Below are 19160 nucleotides of genomic sequence, written 5' to 3'. Positions count from 1 at the left end.
TCGATATATATACCATCAAAAAAGTACGAATATACATTCTGTGGTGTTAAAATGGTATAGTTACAAACGGTGTTCTATTTTGCAAATATCATTGTCATAAATTGTGATTAATGACCTCAAATAAATCAAACATCAAATAAGAATAATTGAGCTTCTATTAATTAAAAAGGGCCAAAAACAGGTGGATCATAATTATACAAGATGACACCATTGCAAAATATTCAGCATTTTACAAATGAAATACATGTAGGCCTATATCTAAAATGACATGGCCGGGCCCGGGAAACACACACTAGCGCATAATATCATGATCATGTTTTATAATACTGAACAAATTGTAAAATCCCAATGTCGTGTGTTTTAATATAGGCCTAAGTAGATTTTAAATTTCAAATTATTGAGCTATAAAGTCCAGTTGATATTGATATGTTTCTCTCTCATCTCAATTCACCGTAGTACTAGTTGGACATCTAAATCGATCGTTTCCAGGTGAACTGGTTCAGTGCTCTCTGTGTTCGAAACCACGATATTAAATGATCACAACATAAAGTCAATTGGTTACAAACCATGCGTGAATAAAGTATGACGTATGGCGCAATCGATACCATTGATAGCTAACTTATACAGGGATTGATTTTCTTTACCAAGTAAATGCTACCTACCTGGTCAATGACCTGACGGTGTTTTTAAAATGTAAGATATTTTCCCTAATATTAAAACTAATATAATGAATGCAGCAATTAATATCGCCTATTGTTTTAATACACTCAAAGTGTATGACGGATAATGTACTCGTGCAAATGCATTCGTCAAGATAATTGCACTTGCCATGGAGTTATTGCATTTAGCTCTCGAGCCTATCGGCAATAACTCCACGGCGCGTGCTATTATCTTGACGAATGCATTGCACTCAGTTCATTATCCTTATCTTAACTGAGTAAAGTCGTATGCAGAGTGCAGACTCCAAGTATTAGATGTATAATATTGTATATAACATATCTATGTTATTTAATCAATTGCCATTCTATTTCCAGTAATGTTTTAAAAGTTCTAACGAATGTTTGATGACGAAAAATGTATAATATGTTACATATAATATCTAGCAGAAAAGTCTGCATTGCATACTGCTTAAGAACTAATATTCCGGGGGGGCCACTGTAGTGGTGAAGGGGGGGTATCAGGCGCGTCCGTGGACTCTCAAAAAGCACCCTAAACAAGTATTTCTGAGACTGAAATTTTCACCCTTAAACAAGTATAAGTAGCACGATTTGCTACCCTAAACAAGTAGTTGTCTTTCACCCAACCCTAAACGAGTAATTTATGCAATTATTACCCCTAAACAAGTAAACACACAGAAACAGGTACTTTTAACCCTAAATAAGAAGTTGCTGCCTTCAGGAGCTTTTTGTCGATGTGCCGGCGGCTCTGCATAGCCAGAGTCTTGTTCAAGAAACATGTTAAAGCTTACCTCACAGGTCATGCAGTATGTCCAATATTCTCAAGATTTTTGTGCCAATAATTTCCCCTTTTTGGATCACAGGTCCAACCCTTTGGATTGAAATATTAGAATTTATTTTTTGGGATTGGGATGTACCCAATTGTCCACATTTCCAAGAGAATGATTTTAAACTGCAAGTCCAACGCAAATGACGACCATGACGATTGCAAACCATACATATTATGAAGTTGGGAGACAAACACGGCCAGTCTCGCTTGGTCTATTTCCTAATTGCGTCTCCATTTAAAACTAGAGCATTAATTATCATGCTGGATTTAGTGGTAAATCCAACCAACCCTGAAACTATATTAAAGGAAAGCCAGCAAATAGTTCCAAATTATTCAATCGGCGTGTTTGTAAATACCCCGGTAAAATGTAACACATGTCAAAAGTTCGTTCACACAGCTTGTTTACAAAGTTCGTGGTTGCATTGGCATGATTGGGCAGGAAGCTTATCAAGACTATCATGAATATTGATGAGTTTAAAGAGGTTCCGCCAATTGGAAAGTCTCTTATATTTTTCCTCATATTGACTCCACAGTTAAGAAAAAGGCATAACGCATGCTGATTGGTTGTATGTTCTGGCCAGGTTGTGACCTTGTCCGGGGACCTCGTGTTTTATGCTAGCTGGACCAGTAGGGATCTGTCATCGCGGACAGCTGAAGGCTGGCTTTTGGGGTGTAGCATTAAAGTAGGGAGAAAAGACCGCAGATTCTTCTTTCACTTTTCAAGAATGAAGGAGAAAGCACAAAATCCCAAACTTGGCAAAATTACCCTAAGTACGTAAGAGCTCCAAAAACATACCCTTTTACACGAATTTTACATGAATTTGATACCCTATTCACGTTATTCATACGCACGTAACGCGCCTTCAGTCTGAAAAAATACCCTTTTTACGTGAATTTACGGACGCGCCTGATACCCCCCTTCACCACTACAGTGGCCCCCCCGGGCTAATATTATTCAAGGCAATCTTATAGACTGAAGATTATGGTGTGAGAACTTTTGCAAAATTAAATTTCATGCAACTTTTTGTTATTATGGTAATACAAACCTGCATCCGGGAATCTGTAGTAATAGCTAAACAAGCTGTCTACTCCATAGGCAATCTTAGGGACATGATAGCACTCAAACAGAAGCTCAGACATCACTGCAAACAAAATAGATACAAAAGTGCTTTTTTATTTACTAGATCATAGTAGATGCACATGTACTTTCATTTTACAATAAATGTCAATAATATTATGCGACCTGCGCTCATGATATGAGCATCAAGTTGCAAACTTAGCTGTTATTTCCACGCATCATGGCTTCTGCGTTGGAATTTTTTGTTTCACATGCACAGCACTTGTTCATGCCAGATGTCTGTATCTCCTTTGTGAATGGAAGCACAATGGGTCAATCACAAAGGACATGCTTGTATATATAGTTGCACAGTAAACAAAGATAGAACATCAACTCAGCAGCCAGGAAGTCTCAAAACTACCAACTTGCGACTTGTTTCATGGTAGCAGGTCACATGCAATGTCCACCCTTTTTTCTTCCTAACCTTCTCTAATTTAATTGATTTTTATTTATGATAGACATTCATTTAATACTTTAGGAGGAAGTTTTAGAATGTTATAAATGTCACCCTACCCTGAGTTACACACATTTTGAGCATTTTATCTTTAAATCATGAGCTTACGTTGTCTGCAGTAATTTGGGTTACATGCTGTTTCTGTCAATACTATTGGATGGTGTATAGCGCCCTCTGTGTTGATTCCAAGGTGTGAAAACAAGTGGTCGAATATCAGTTCCTGAGAGTCATATTGAGTCACCACATCATGGTCAAACTGCGTCTTGAGAAGCCACCTGACTACCTCAATGTTGCTGATGTCATTGCCCACCTGAGCCTCCCAGTCTTTTTTACCTCGCTGCTTGGCGATGACATTACGAAAGGTTAACCGAGGTGATGCATCTGTAGCCCATCCAGCTCTGCAGAAACATGAACCTTGAAACACAAAAGATGAGAATGTTTGGAGTTTGAATGTTCAAATATTACAACAGAAAATAAATGAAACACTGCTTTTTTTTTCAACAGATGCAGACAAGTCGGGTGTATTACATACTGATAGCTGACGAATCTGAACAATAGGGTAAAATCCATAGTGATGTTAAGAAATGGTTATCAAAGTGACAACATTCTAACATTTTGAAAATAACTTTCACATGTCTACTTTTAATTGACACAAGAATTGCTGAACAAAGTTTTCCAAATGTCCATTTCTTGATACATTTGCGATCCGCATCAATATCCCTCACTATGTAAAACACCCCAGTTTTGGCATTTGTTCCAATTTCAATATATTTTTTTTCATAAATTCTGTTTTAAACTCAATTTGGCACTCTTTCCATGAAAAACAAAGTTTACATTATTCCCAGATAATGAAATGTGACCAGCTATAACATTGTGCACACTAACATCACCAGTTCTGGTTAGTGCTAGCCAGTCAAAAACATTTTAACTATTTAACAAATCCTAATGGAGGTTATCCACTTTACTCATGCGTGACTTCTAACAAAACATGCTGGTTCCCGTAGTATTCCTCATTCAGACCAATTCAATGCATGACCTCAAAGTTACCTGCATGACTTTGGCGGGATATTTTGAAACAGCTATGGTTGCACATGCAAGTACTTCTTTTGAAAGTCCTAAACAAGGTATAGCAGTCGCTGATAGGATATGCAGCTTATAGAACATGGATAACCTCTATTGAAGGGGATTAGGGAACAAACCAAAAGATCGATGACGTCCTATAAACGAAACTAGTTTCATTTAGGGGGGAGGGGGTAAAAATACTCTATTACGTTTGTACAAAAACATCGGTCTAAAGAATGTGTCATTATTATTATTACGTCAAAATTTTCAACATTTCATTATTACGTTTCTGGCAGGGAGGGAGGGGGTCGGCTGAGAAACGAAACTAGTTACGTTTATAGGACGTCATTGATCTTTTGGTTTGTTCCCTTAATAACCTACTTCTTAAGGGATGTATTCTTATAGTTCTGGGGTCCATTCCCTTTTTGGATTGACTCAATGAACCTATTTGACACAAATAATATTTCATGCACTACATGCAGTTCAGAGCTGCTTGAAAAGAAATGTATTTGTATTAAATATGCCTATTTAGTTTGATTTTCACTTGCATATAATTTTTGTCTGGGTACCCTGATACTAGTGGGTGTACAACCCCTGTTACTTTCCTATTCGGCGAGGATGACAATTTTGTCATCCATGCATGTTTACAAACAGAGGTACATGTACACAAAAGAGCTGTCAAAACACTCAAGTATCAGAAGGATGGTCCACAATAAAGTGATCAAGCAGCATAAATAGGGAATTAAAAAGTTGCAATGTAGTATATTTCCATGTGCTTCTATTGTCCAGTTTGCCATCAAAATTTTGAAACAAAACAGTTCAGAACCAGAACACAATCATGTCAGTAAATGAATATTTTGTTCTGTGATTGGTTATTCGGATTACCCTGATACCAGGTTACTGTGGATTTCATAGCCCTGGCTTTACATGTATATGCCCCGGTCCCTAATTATTTCTTACCATTGTCTATCACAAGTGGAACAGCTGAGTTCTTCAAAGATGCAGGATAATCATGGTTAGGGTCAGGGGTTACTTTCAAGTGGTAGTCCTGGAACTTGAAGATATTATCAGCCTGGGATTCATCTTGAAAAAAAGAAATATAAACAAGAAATCATAGTATTAACTTTTTAAAACTCGTAAGGGTAGACTAGGTATTGTTGGCCGAGGCACCCAAAAAAAATCTGTCTTTATTCTACCGATCAGGAATCTGTTCAACCATTAATGTATTATGTTCTTCTTTATATATTCACTAAAAACCATGCCTCAAAGTGGCTTAAATAGTAAGACATTAATTAATTTAATTATGTCGTATTTGCAAAACTTTGAAATGTCTGTATCACAAAACGGCATATTTGTCGAATACCGGTACTTTACTACCTATACTGTGCAAGCCCAGTATGTTGTATCTGGATTTTGAAGAATTTGTTGTTTCATATAGTGACGTATTTGCACGATACATTTGCGTGACTTTGTCTTTGCACAGTAAAATTGCTGTTTTGTCCTTTTCACATAGTGACGTAATTTGCGCGAAGTATTTGTCATTTGAACCGTTTGAATGGCGAAATTGTCATTAATCATTTTCACATAGTGATGTATTTGATTTAATATTTTTTTTGCAGAATAAGTTATGCTCTGATAGTGATAGTAATATGTGAATTACATTGAAAATATTACATATTTGCATTACTTTTAACCAGGTTTTAATCGACAATAATGTTTTAACATTTAATTAAGATATGCAAATGAGAATCACTAAATTTTCAAATTTGATTTAATTTTCTCAAAATACGTATTTTGCAAATACGTCAGTATGTGTTAATCCCCATAGGAAAACACAAAATTTTGAAATTTGAACACCAGAAACATGGAGACGTAGTCTAAAAAGTGCTGGTACTTTATCCTTGATACAGAAGTCATCATGCAGTGATAGTTAGATTTCATAAAATAAAATTGCCTTTGTGTAAAACGGATCGCCGTGGTGAAAAATATTGCATTACTTGCTTTTTTGTACAGTAAGCCACACACCGACATCGCCCGGTTAAATTACATTATACAGCAGAGACACTGAAATGAATACCCGGGATCGATTCACATGAATGTGCTATGCACGATTTGATATTCAGACAATAAATCTTTGGATACCAGGGTAGAAAATGATGAATATCTCCCGTAATTTATTTAGTCTAAAAAAAACTTATTTTGTTCCTTGCACTTGAATATATTTGTTGAACGGATATGATAGTCGTTAGCTTGTGTCTTGAGAAAGAACCGTGCGTCTTGAAATAAAAAACTGATTTTATATATGAGCCTGATCAGTTAAGGGTTAGCATGGTTGAGAAAAAATAAATTTTGTTTTCTTATGATGAAACCTATCTTATATTTTTGGCACACATCTGCAGTTTATGGAACAAGAAAAAAAACTCTGAAAGTGGTTGCGTTGATTTGGAACACACCATTTTGTTCGTAGGGGTCCAGAACACACCGTGACGGACGGACATTTGCTTAATTTTTTTATGGTATGGTAATATAAAACTTGTTATAATTTTTTTGATGTTTTGAGTGTGTTAATGTATAGTTTCAATATTATTTCTTTAAAATATCAACAAAAATTGGAAAATTTTAACTCTCAATTAAACATACTACACGCGTGTTTGTATTTTGATGCTGTGCTGTCCGTCCGTGACGAGAAAAATAAACGAAAAGTTTTTTAAATCCCCCACTTAGTAATATTTAGAAAAACAAACCTGCTGAACTATCTCACCAGTACCTAGTCATCACTGACCAAGGTTGAAACCAAATAAAAATACATCCATCTTAATATAATCTCACAATATATGTATGTCACGGACGGACAACAAATTTGTCACAGACGGACATTTTCAAGCGTGCCATGGTCCTGCCACCCCTCTCAATAGTGGACAAACCCATATGCAAATGAGGAAGTTTCACATTGAGCTGAGCTTGTGTGCAGTGAAGCACAAACCCTTCTAGCATGTTCAGTCTTTCTGCCTGCAGCCATTGCCAGAAGCACATGCATGCATGGTGGATATGGAGACATTCTAAAAGCCAAAAAAAGGTTTGTTGTTTATATTACTTCATAAGATAGACCTATTTATTTAATTCCTGCTGTGAGGAATCTCTGCTTGAAACTCATTCTAAATGTTGGAAAGTAATAAATCATCATTAACAATTAAGGTGAAGGCAATGATGATGATTATTATTTGATAATAGGCCTAATTATATGTATGATAATGAAATAATAATAATAATAATTGTTAATAAAATAATGAATAGAAATAATCATCAATAAGGCCCTTTGCAGTTGTTTCTTAACTAGTAAATTCCTGTTAACATTGCCCTTCCAAATTACAAAATGATTGTTTTTATATTTATTTTGGACTTTCTCCTTTAAAATGACTTTCAATTACTTCTATTTGCCATTTTCTGACTTTATATCAACAATAATGATGGGGAAAAAAGAGCACAACTCCACCCTTAACTTATTTGTAAAATAAAATAGGCCCCTACATTGTTGTGAAATAATTATAAATGCCCGCTTTAGTGAAAATGAGTTGATAATTGGTTGTAATAATTAAAACTTAATAAAGAAAAATAATAGATTTAATTTAATATTATAATTTAAAGTCACCTTGTCCCTTTTTTGAAACCTTTTTACAAGAAACTAAAAATTAAGTGTGAAGGGCCTAATTGGTACTAGGCCTACACTAGCATTGAACATAAAATACGATATATTTAAAAGTCTAAGTCATGAATGATGATTTTTTTAAAAAATTTTCTTCAGATTAATTCAACCAAAAGATCAGAAAACTCGACAGAAGGAGTATTATAGACGGCATCATGCAAGATTGACGAGTAAAGATCGTTACCGGAAAAAATCTAAGCGAATCGATATGAAAAGAAACAATCCAGAGCTTTGGGAAGAGTGTAAAAAGAAAGATGCTGCTCGAAAAGCGAGAAGTTAGAGCCAAGGCTAAGCGTCTGCAGAAAGATAACACTGCACAAACTGGACGAGCAGGCCACCAATAATCCGGCAGTTGAAGAGGCTGGATCGGGATCAACTCCTCCCAGTTCCTATGCACATAAACCTTCACTGGTCAGAAGTTTAAAAAGAGCTTCACTTGCCCTCCCAAAAAGCCCACGGAAAAAAGCAGTTGTGTTAAAGAAGTTAGTGTATGACCTCAGTCCTGGAAAAAGAAATATGTTTTGGGAAGCCCTTGTGCAGAGAAAAGGGCACGTAAGTTGACACCAGGAACCAGTGGCAGTGCAGCGACCAATGATGATGACGATTCAGATAGTGATAGTGATACAGGGAGAAACAGTGAAAATGGAGAAGACAGTGACACAGCCATGGATGACACAGAGACCAGTGAAGTGGAAGAAAACAGTGATAGTGACAGAGACAATGATGATGATGATGATGATGACAAAGTAAGTTTAAAAACATCTTAAAAATGCAACCATTAACAATTAACAATTCATCAATCATTCATTATCATCGAATAAAAATAATAAAATGAAATAAAAATGAATTAAAATACAATAATAAAATAAAAATCAACCAGTATAAGAACTTTTTATATTATTTTGTCCAATTTTTCATTCATTTACAGACTGAGAACACATGCAGACCAGTTTGTGGGGACTTTGTTGCTGTCATCCTAGTTGGCAAGAAGCAGAAAAAACTCTATGTAGCCCAGGTAAATACTATAACTCTCTGTTCTGATTTATCCATTGTTATTTTCCCTGCTGGCAGTTTTATTTGTAAATAAGAAGTGAATCTTATGAGACAGATTTCATCATGTGCCAAAACTTCAGACAAAATTTAGCAGAATCTTGCTTTCAAAATCAATTTAGACCCTTAATTCATAGTAAACATTTTAATTGATGAGCTCTGTGTTGCTGATCTCTCATCAGGTTACAGACATCACTCCGCTACCAGAAGACTTTGAAGAATGTGTCCAACTGAAGTACATGGAAGCTGTAAACAATGATGGCATGGTATACAGATGGGCACGGGATGATGACTACTCAAGGGAACCATTACCCAGCATCATAGCTGTGCTGGACCCTCCTACAGCTGTTCAAGGATCAGCAACCAGAGAAACATTTACTTTCAACATGAAAGCAGTACTTGAGAAATTCAAGCAAACATAAACTTTGTTCAGTTCAGTTTGTCCATTTAGCAGTGTTGCATTATATGTTACATAAACTTGAACTGGACCACACGCGTCAAAGAGTTCTGTAAATAGTTTTGAAGGATTTTCTTGCATGTAGGACTTCAGCTATAGTTGTGTTTTATAAACTGTTGTGTGCAAAATACCTTTTAAGGTATTGTAAAAGTTAAAAAACTTTTACATGCACAATATATTTTGAAAGTTTCCTCAAATTGAACTATAAGGGAGTCAAAATTGAATTTTGAGAAGTTTCAACTGAGAAATATTTGCATTTCATTAATCAGAAAATCATACTTTTCTACAATGGGCTCTTAAATGAGCATTGGCATTCAAAGATTGATTAAAAAGGTACATTGTAGCACAGTAATTGACAGTAAGTATGATATAAAGCATTATTAAAGAGTTTATTAGATGTTAAAACCTATGTTGAATAAGAATAATTGGTAGGAAGGTCAACAATCTTTCTCAATTGTTCATTTAGACTCACTTGTCCGTCCATGACAAAAAGATGTCCGTCCGTGACAAAGTTAGTTTTTGCCCTGTAAACTAAGTATTCTAAGGATTTTTCAAAAATCATTCCCAGGGTGAGATGAAGGTACTAGGTGGTCTTCTATTAATAAAAAAAAAGTTCATGAATTTTGAAGTTGCCTCTCTTGTTAGCTTTGGGTGTCCGTCCGTGACGTGGAAAAATGTCCGTCCGTGACATTTTTGATTTACGTCGATAAAAAAAAATAAAGAATGTAAGAAAACTTTTTCTATCTGGCATGCAAGCCACTTTACATAGTCACATTATGTACAGGAGTAGAATTGTAAATCTGCAAAGCGACGGATAGAAATCATAAAAGAGTGGAGAAAAGTGGAAACTTGCAAATTTATCTATGTCCGTCCGTGACGCGGACATAATGGTGATTCTATTTTTAGTAACAAACGATGGCAACCCAATTTTATGAACAAATGGCCAAGTCTACAATACTCTTCAATATGAAACACCAATATGTCATGTAAATTCATGCAAATATTTTTTACAGCCTTTCAATCTATCAAAGTCTGGAAAATGTCCGTCCATGACAAACTGATCAGGCTCATATATGTGATTTTATATGTGCCGAACTATAGCGCAGCGTAGGCTAGCTGCACTCACAGTCTAAAAGCAGATGACCATTGACCTCATCATGGCGTATACATGCTCACTCACACACACAGAGGTAAATTACCAGGCTATTGTCAGTAGTCTTAGTCGGATGTCCCTCGGCTCATTATGCGTCTCAAAGGTCAGAACAAAATGGCCATGCGTGGCTGTGGATTCAACCTACCATGGCAATTTCTGCCATGAAGATATTGGGGCGATGACACTGCGAGTCATTGTAAGGCATTGTCAATGATGGCCGCAGAAAAATGCAGAATTTTTAAAAACAGACATTTGCCCATAACTTAGCTGATATTTGAGCTACAGACATGGTTGACCCCTCATTTTAAAGTTAAATAATCACCTTTTTAAACAAAATAAATGTGAAAAAACCTACTTGAAAATTTTGTGATCATGCCTAGCTAGATGTAGTGTAACTATTAAGTTAGTTCTTTATTACTTCCGTGGTCCAAGCTGTGCGCCAAACGTAGACGAGCGTACACACAGAAGAAATAAACAATCACACTGATTGGCTGATCAACAGACTTGACAACAAGCCGGTTGACCCATTCGTTGTCGGTGCAGCGCGTAGTAGGCGACCTTGTCACTTCTACGCGATCGCAATTAATTCACCAGCGTGTACTTTTAATTTATATATATCATATGAACGCAGTCGGGGATAAGCTCTCGATACGGCGACCTCGCTCAACCAGGCGACCTCGCCGAACGGGGCGACAATGTATCGCCGTATAGGGCGATATTGGGTTTGGCAGTACTTTGTCCCCCACTTCGCAAAAGCACTACGTTCTCATGAATGACATGAATGATTTGGAAAGTCACATTTTTATAAACTAGCTCTGCAACCTGTGCACGTCAAAGAATCAGAGCTATTGCAAAGAAAAGGGGGACCCTCCCCGTTTCTGATATCTGTACAATCACTTCCTCTAAATTACAGAGGGCCCTGGTATTTAGTAAGCTTTATTTATCCAGGCAGTGACAGTGACAGTGTCATCATGCCATTGCCATGATATAGGTATCCCAGGCAAACCTTAGTTAACACATTTGCTAGTCAGCGAAATTCGCCGAGACCGGGACCCAAACACAATGCATATTTACATAGAAATTTGATTTTTTTTCGAGAATAGGTCGGTGAAGGAAACCTACATAAATATGTTTTCTATACTTCACTTGACCCAAATATATGATTTTTTATGGTGATAATCAAGTCGCACATGGAATTTTGGAGGGATTTTGATAGCAGTTCCATTAAAAAAGCTGCTATCGCCATGAGACTAAGATCTAGAAACACCCCTAAATGCCGTTTTGGGAATTTTGCTATCTGAATCTTTTTGATGAAAGTCAATCTTTGACAAGATGTAACTTTGTTACGGAAAGTGCTATGACAAAAATGTTTTCAGTTTTGGCTTTCTTTACTCAAGGGCTTTAATTTGATATGTAAAATGGTGCAGTTTGATGGCAAATTTGAATTCACCTAGCATACCTACATGATATGCATGCATGGTCATGGGGCAAATAGTCAAATGGCAAACCCAAAATTCAATAGGGCCTGGGTAACGCCATTGATTAAATTCTTACCCGTACTTATGGTGGAAAATGATGCCATTTATTTGTTTCTAGTAATGCAAAATGTAAGAAACAATCTCATGATCTTGAATTACTGTTGCAAAAATATCCGCAGCCAGTCGTCCAAACGCGCGATCAATTATTACTACGAGCTGTACAAACACATGCGCGGAAGTCACGGAACTGACGGAAGTGAAAGTCCTTTTTTGTCCTTTTCCATGGTCTGCTGATTTCGTCGGTTCATTGTTCAAGTGCGTGCTGCTTGCTATTGACAGTTCAAGGGTGATTTCTGTGTTCATTGTGTGACCGATTAATCATCAGAAGTCACCGGCAGTACTTCACGGTGACACACAAAGCACATGGGAAACACATGGGAATCCACTGACTGACAGTCAGTGACACTCAAGAAAAACAACTGCATGACTTGTAATGTTTTAAGCTTACCGTCCTGAATTTTTACAATTTGCTGATTTCACTCACTCACGTTTCAATTTTCATTGCTTTCACAACTAAACTGTGGCATCGTACATCTTGACGGAGTCAATCATTGTTCACATTGTATCTGAAAATTGGTAAGTTTTCTTTTTTTTAAATGATTCAAATAAATTTGTCTTGGCCATGAATCATGGCGATCTTTTCCTTTAGACCACCCTCGCTATATAGGGACTAAATTATTACTTTTGCATCAAGGTTTACTTTTGCATCAAGGTTAAACAGCTGCCAAACACTTTGAAGTCAAGGTTTAATGTATTGGAAGGAGGGCAGGGCTTCGATAAATGAGGGAAATTATGGGGTAAAAAAACAAGGTTAAAACAACTTTTTGAAAACAAGTGAAAACAGCTATTCTGCAAAGAAGTTTTTGACTCAAAAAACAATTAGAAAATAATTGGAAAAGCAAGAAACCTACCTTCATACAATCAGCATCACTTCCGTCACATAAAAAGATGATCAGATGAGTGAAAAAAGGCAAAGAATGTGTGAAATAAGGGATTTTTAAAAAGAAAAATACATCGTGTTTTTGAAGAAATTCGCCATCTTGAATAAATGCAAAATTGCGTCATGCAAAATAATACTGTCAAACGCGCTTGAAAATGCTTGATACGCGAGCGTAAATCACCGTCAAAACGAGCGTACATCAAGCGCTCGTGCTACGCTGAAAGTTTTGGAGTTTGCATCACCGGTTTTGTATTCAGCTCTTTACGTCAAAAATTGCGATAAAAATGTGGATTTTGGAACAAAATAAAGCTTGTTCGACGAAATAAAAGGTATGTTTGTATAGCTAAGAACATGTTTAACCTTGTTGCGAAAGTTTTAATTAATAAATTCGTAATTTTAACCTTATATAGCTCGGGTGGTCTAAAAGAAAAGATCGCCTGAATCATGATGAAACAAGTTGTAGGCCATATTTATGATATTATAAACATGTTAAAAGCTACATTTTTACTAAAATTTCACATATTTTCCATGTCGTTCGGATGATTTTCTATATTGGTAGTAGGCCTACGGTCCGGTACTTGTACAAGGAACTTATGCAATGTCCTCATTCACAAACTGATACTATCTGTCCATCGTATTTACTGTTACCGTACGGCAATGTGGTGAAGGAATATTACACAGTCAAGAATAGGCTCCATCATTTTTTTTATTATGATCCCTCCCAGTCTCCCGAAACATCAAAACATCAAAAGCGTTGCACTTATACTTACTCAAGACTGTCCTTTTTCACATAACGCAGACAAAGTAGGGCCAACTTGCCTAGAAATGGTCAAATTTTGGCAAGAAATATCTCTTGTGTAATCCTATGTAAGTCCCCATATCACATTGTTATCGGCGATCAAGGTTTTTTTCTTCTGAAGTTTGGTTGGTACCCACCAGCGTCATGCATGTGACGTGACACAGCTAAAATAATCGACCGGGAATCGGGGATCGTTAAAGCGTCAACAAATTTCAAAACACAGAAAGCAGTAAACTTAATGGCGAGCGGTCCGAATTTTGAGCCATACAAGTTTACGTGGTGAACTAGGTCCGGTACACCAAGTTCGAATTTCACCAAAAGTAGCCATCTTGTATCACTTCCGTGTTGCGCATAACTACACTGTTGGGAGTGTTTTTCTTGTTATCTTGCGATAAAAATAAATGAAAGATCAAAAATGTGCCAAATATAATTGAAGACAGAGAAAACAACTAGTTTGCATCTGACGTCACTGTCAATCAAATTCCCTATGATCCTTGATTGCAGGGGCGTAGCCAGCTTTCTTGATCAGGGGGGGCAAAATCCAATTTTTGGGGCACAGACGAAAAAAATTGCAGTTGCATCATACAATACAGAGACTGTATGTCTTTGAGCTTCCCGAAAAGGGCCTTATTGGGCACGGTGGCTCAGTGGTTACGGCCTTGGACTCATAATCCGAGAGCTTGCTCGACGTGCGTTGGATCGATTCCCCGTCCCACCACCGTGTTGCGCCCTTGGGCAAGGCGACTTGCCTCACCCCACCCAGGTGCAATGGGAAGCTGTTAGGGGTAGTCACAGTTGTTGTACTGATGGACCCTGCGCCACTTGTAGGCTGCAAACATGGTTCCGACATATTCTAATGACGGCGGAATAAATGTAAAGCGCTTTGAAGCTGTTTATTCTAATGACGGCGGAATAAATGTAAAGCGCTTTGAGGCTGTTTACGGCATAAAGCGCTATATAAATATCTACATTTGGGCAATTCCGCACCAAAGTGGACATGAGAAAAAAATTGAAAAATGCTTAGAACTTTGAAACTACAAATGCTACAATGACACATTTGGTATCAGATGAAAGAGTTCAATGTGCTCTGTCATTTGAGCTATCTTACAGATAATTAAAAATATGTCTACAATGAAATTTCTTCAAAAAACCTGTTTTTTGGCCAAATTTTGGGATTTTTTAAAGAAAAACTGCCTCACTTTGGATCCAATGTTGTTACAGGTTTTTTGTACAAAATTGCTCAATGAGAGTTAAAAGTTTTACTTACTGTGGTGTTTTTCATGATTTTTGTATTTCTTATGTATTTTATTATCCTCTAAAATTTAGTAAACCTTTTGTCCTTCCGTTACTGTCCTTCCGTTACCATGGCTAATCCACTTACGGCATTGTAATTATATTACCGAAACACATAAATTCAAATGAAAAGTGATATTAAGTAGCTAACACTCAAAGGATTACATTTCCCACCTTGAAAACAATGTTGCCTTACAAAATTCACATAATTTATGCAAAAGAAATTTAGGTAAAAAATCCATGTCCGTTTTACCGTCCTTCCGTTACCGAGCTCATTAATATTCATATTTCATACGCGAAAGGTATCTCTGTGAAAAAAAAAGATGTGGAATTTGAAGGTAGCAGTATTAGTAATGAAATGGTAACATTTGTTTGATATAACTAATAAAGGTGTTTTTGATATCCAAGTTTGAAAAGTCGTTTTAGAGTGCAAATGTCCTTCCGTTACCGTGGAATTGCCCATTTATTTTATTTTTTATTTATGTAGTAATGCTGACAACAATTGTGCACAAGTAACCATGGCGTCATTGCACTAGATTCTAACAAAAAAGGCATAATGTTGTGATTACCGGAGTCATCCTTCAGGATTTTACATGTTCTAGATTATACATGCAAATATAGGGCCTATATAAGTCATAAAAAACATCTGATCATTTGATTAAAAAGTGTGCACATTAGTGTGGGCACCAAAACCCCAGAATTTTCATGTGTAGCCCCTACATTTATACATATATCTTTTCATATCGAACATTCAAATGCAGCAGCAGTGGCGCCATGAGCAGTTTGTCGCAAGTGGATTGCTGAAGGTATGACATATCAGCAAAGCTACTAACGAGTACAAAGCCCTGGGTACAAAGCTTGACTTTAGCACAATAAGATAGAGGACGCTCCCATCCCAGGGCTCCCACCCAAAGCCTTGTTGAAAGGCCACACTAAATGTAGGTCCATACAAATGCAGAGGCATCAGCAGCGACCCATATACAATTTTTATCCATCGTATGATCATACTGTGCATACGTTAGGCCTGGCATTTTCGGGTAATTTTGTACCCGGGTACCCGCCGCAATTTTCGGGCGGGTAACCGGGTACTGAAATACAAAAAAAAAAAAAAAAAAAAAAAAGTATTTTTTTTTTTTTTTTTTTTTTTTAAGTTTTTTATTTTTTCGGTTTTGTAGTGTCTCTGGACCTAGACCTAAATGCCAGGATCATTCATGGTTGACCTAAAAAAAAAAATTAAAAAAAAAAAAAAATTTCAAGATATTTTGTTATTTTTTATATGAAAATTGATAATTTGTATTCATGTCATAGTCTATTAATGATTTCAAAATGTATTGAATTTGAATGCATTTTGAAATCATTAATAGACTATGACATGAATACAAATTATCAATTTTCATATTAAAAATAACAAAATATCTTGAATTTTTTTTTTTTTTTTTTTTAGGTCAACCATGAATGATCCTTTTTTTTTTTTGAATTTGGTACCGGGAGGGTATTTCCTACCGGTAATGTAATCTCGGCGGGTACCCGTTTACCCGACCGAAAATGCCAGCCTTAGCATACGTTTATGTACTGTTATCATTCATGCAGCATGCACTACATACATGCTCTGATACACTTCCTACAATGTACAATACTAGCCAAATGTTCTCCTCATGAAATTGACAGGAAATATAGTGACTTTCAGACAAACAATGTATAAAACACTTAAGTTTATGGAAATTAATTAAAACCCTGGAAATCTACAGGAAACTGTATTTCCTGTGATAAATGCCCCTCTAAACATGCCCATTAGCCCAAATTTTTTCATGAAAAAGTCCCACCACCGTGTTGCGCCCTTGGACAAGGCGCTTTGCCTCGCTTGCCTCACCCCACCCAGGTGCAATGGGAAGCTGTTAGGGGTAGTCACAGTCGTTTTACTGATGGACCCTGCGCCACTTGTAGGCTGCAAACATGGTTCCGACATACATTTTGTATTCTAATGATGGTGGAATAAATGTAATTATAAAGCGCTTTGAGGCTGTTTATTCTAATGACGGCGGAATAAATGTAAAGCGCTTTGAGGCTGTTTACGGCATAAAGTGCTATATAAATATCTACATTTATTTTATTTTTTTATTTATGTAGTAATGCTGACAACAATTGTGCACAAGTAACCATGACGTCGACGTCATTGCACTAGATTCTAACAAAAAAGGCATAATGTTGTGATTGCCGGAGTCATCCTTCAGGATTTTACATGTTCTAGATTATACATGCAAATATAATAAGTCATAAAAAACATCTGATCATTTGATTAAAAAGTGTGCACATTAGTGTGGGGCACCAAAGCTACTAACGAGTACAAAGCCCTGGTTACAAAGCTTGACTTTAGCACAATAAGATAGAGGACGCTCCCATCCCAGGGCTCCCACCCAAAGCCTTGTTGAAAGGCCACACTAAATGTAGGTCCATACAAATGCAGAGGCATCAGCAGCGACCCATATACAATTTTTATCCATCGTATGATCATACTGTGCATGTTTATGTACTGTTATCATTCATGCAGCATGCACTGCATACATGCTCTGGTACACTTCCTACGATGGGGTACAATACTAGTCCAAATGTTCTCCTCAGGAAATTGACAGGAAATAGTGACTTTGAGACAAACAATGTATAAAACACTTAAGGAAATCTACAGGAAACTGAATTTCCTGTGATAAATGCCCCCTCTAAACATGCCCATTTGCCCCATAAATTTTTTCATGAAAAAGTGATATTTTTTCCAGTCTAATCACCCTATATTTATTGCCACATGCATGCATTTATTGTAGGTATAGTAAAACATATCCACTTGTCCTGCTGGAACTAAATAAATTATAATTGGGCGGGTTGCATGATGTTTTAGTTTCATTGATATTTGGTGTATTCCCTTTTAAATGCCTATTCTGTTTGCTCGTCCGGAGTAAACCTAGGGAGGGGTAACTCAATACAAATGACCATACGAGTATGTGTCGCAAACATGGATATCATTTTTAGTCTTATCAATGACCCCAATATGAATAAAGGTCCTTTTTTCAAATTTTTTTTGGAAAATAGCCCAATTTTATCTCAATCTAGCCGGCAATCTAGGGAATGTTTTTTAAATTTTGCTCTACATGGAGGTCTTACAACATTAATTATTTCAAAAAAATATTTTAAAAGTTGTCCTACACAGAGATGCCAGTTTCTCGAATAAAAGTTTCCTGAATTTTTTACAAATTAAAAAACAAATTTCTGAATTTTTAAATTAAAAAAAATAAAAATACAATCTTTTCAGATTTGGAGATTCCCTTGACCTAGAGCCAAGTGCTACAATAATTTTTGCTTGATTTTTTAAACAATTTGGGGAAAGATTTTAGTATCTTAGAAAAGGGACTACCAGCCGTGAGGTGCAGCGCTCCGGTACGCTCCCTATGCCTCACAATTGGAAGTCACTGGCAACTAATTTGGCTGATTACTAATATGAATTTCATTATAAAAGATCACACCTTGTGGCTGCAATATGTATTATACAAATGAATATGACTCACTGATGTTACAGATGTTTTATCTATTACAATAATTATGTAAGCCTACTTGGGCCTAATAAAAAAAGATTGTTTGATTGGCGCAACCCGACCGACCCTAAAAATATGCCCAACCCTGACTTTTTTTTTTTTACAAAAAGATTAAAAAATAAAAAATAAATAAATTTAAATTTAGTTACAAATGAAAAAAATGTGTGTATTTGGTAGGGGGTAGTGCAATAAGGCCACAAAATTATTGTTTGATTGGCGTAACCCAACTGACCCCTGGAGTTTTTTATTTTTTTGCAAGAAAAAAATAATTAATTTAATTTGACAATTAATTGATTGATTGATTGATTATAATAGGACAGTTGAAATCGATATATGTATTGTACGCAGCACAGTACACATATTGTTGTATTTCTATTCTATAACCTATAAATGTTGGAGTTGCCTATAGCCTACTATATGTGACCATCCACCACAACTGAGCCCGGATGTCGCCAGTGCCACTATTGAGATATGCTCCATTGAACTTAACAATAAACAAAGGATTTA

General features: G+C 36.4%; 2 protein-coding genes across 3 annotated transcripts in view; one reads left to right on the top strand and one right to left on the bottom strand.

Annotated features, from left to right (window-relative positions):
- LOC140166490 (actin-related protein 5-like) overlaps positions 1 to 12203 on the bottom strand; it is a 33178-nt gene extending 20975 nt beyond the window's left edge. The window contains exons 1-4 of one of the 2 annotated variants that reach the window (XM_072189968.1): positions 12063 to 12203; positions 5100 to 5222; positions 3186 to 3491; positions 2553 to 2648 (exon numbers count right to left, since the gene is read on the bottom strand). In XM_072189968.1, coding sequence (XP_072046069.1) covers positions 2553 to 2648; positions 3186 to 3491; positions 5100 to 5222; positions 12063 to 12084 — 547 coding nt within the window. In that variant the 5' untranslated portion in view covers positions 12085 to 12203. Of the gene's footprint in view, positions 1 to 2552; positions 2649 to 3185; positions 3492 to 5099; positions 5223 to 12056 lie in introns of both variants that reach the window. The other variant, XM_072189967.1, reaches the window with a different exon arrangement.
- LOC140166489 (uncharacterized) lies at positions 8356 to 10004 on the top strand. The gene is made up of 3 exons (XM_072189966.1): positions 8356 to 8588; positions 8771 to 8857; positions 9075 to 10004. Exons 1-3 carry the CDS (start codon positions 8508 to 8510, stop codon positions 9312 to 9314), a joined length of 408 nt encoding a protein of 135 aa, XP_072046067.1. The 5' UTR covers positions 8356 to 8507; the 3' UTR covers positions 9315 to 10004.
- Positions 12204 to 19160: the final 6957 nt, after the last annotated feature.

This window comes from Amphiura filiformis, chromosome 12 (genome assembly GCF_039555335.1).
Source record: "Amphiura filiformis chromosome 12, Afil_fr2py, whole genome shotgun sequence".
In the NCBI taxonomy this organism is placed as follows: Eukaryota; Metazoa; Echinodermata; class Ophiuroidea; order Amphilepidida; family Amphiuridae; genus Amphiura; species Amphiura filiformis.
This window is presented reverse-complemented; position numbering and strand designations above follow the sequence as displayed.

Excerpts from the sequence above, each read along its gene's own strand:
- LOC140166489 (XM_072189966.1), top strand. The coding sequence starts at position 8,508 with ATGGATGACACAGAGACCAGTGAAGTGGAAGAAAACAGTGATAGTGAC. Across the intron at positions 8,589-8,770 it reads ATGATGATGATGATGACAAA|ACTGAGAACACATGCAGACC; the intron begins GTAAGTTTAAAA and ends ATTCATTTACAG. Across the intron at positions 8,858-9,074 it reads AAAAACTCTATGTAGCCCAG|GTTACAGACATCACTCCGCT; the intron begins GTAAATACTATA and ends ATCTCTCATCAG.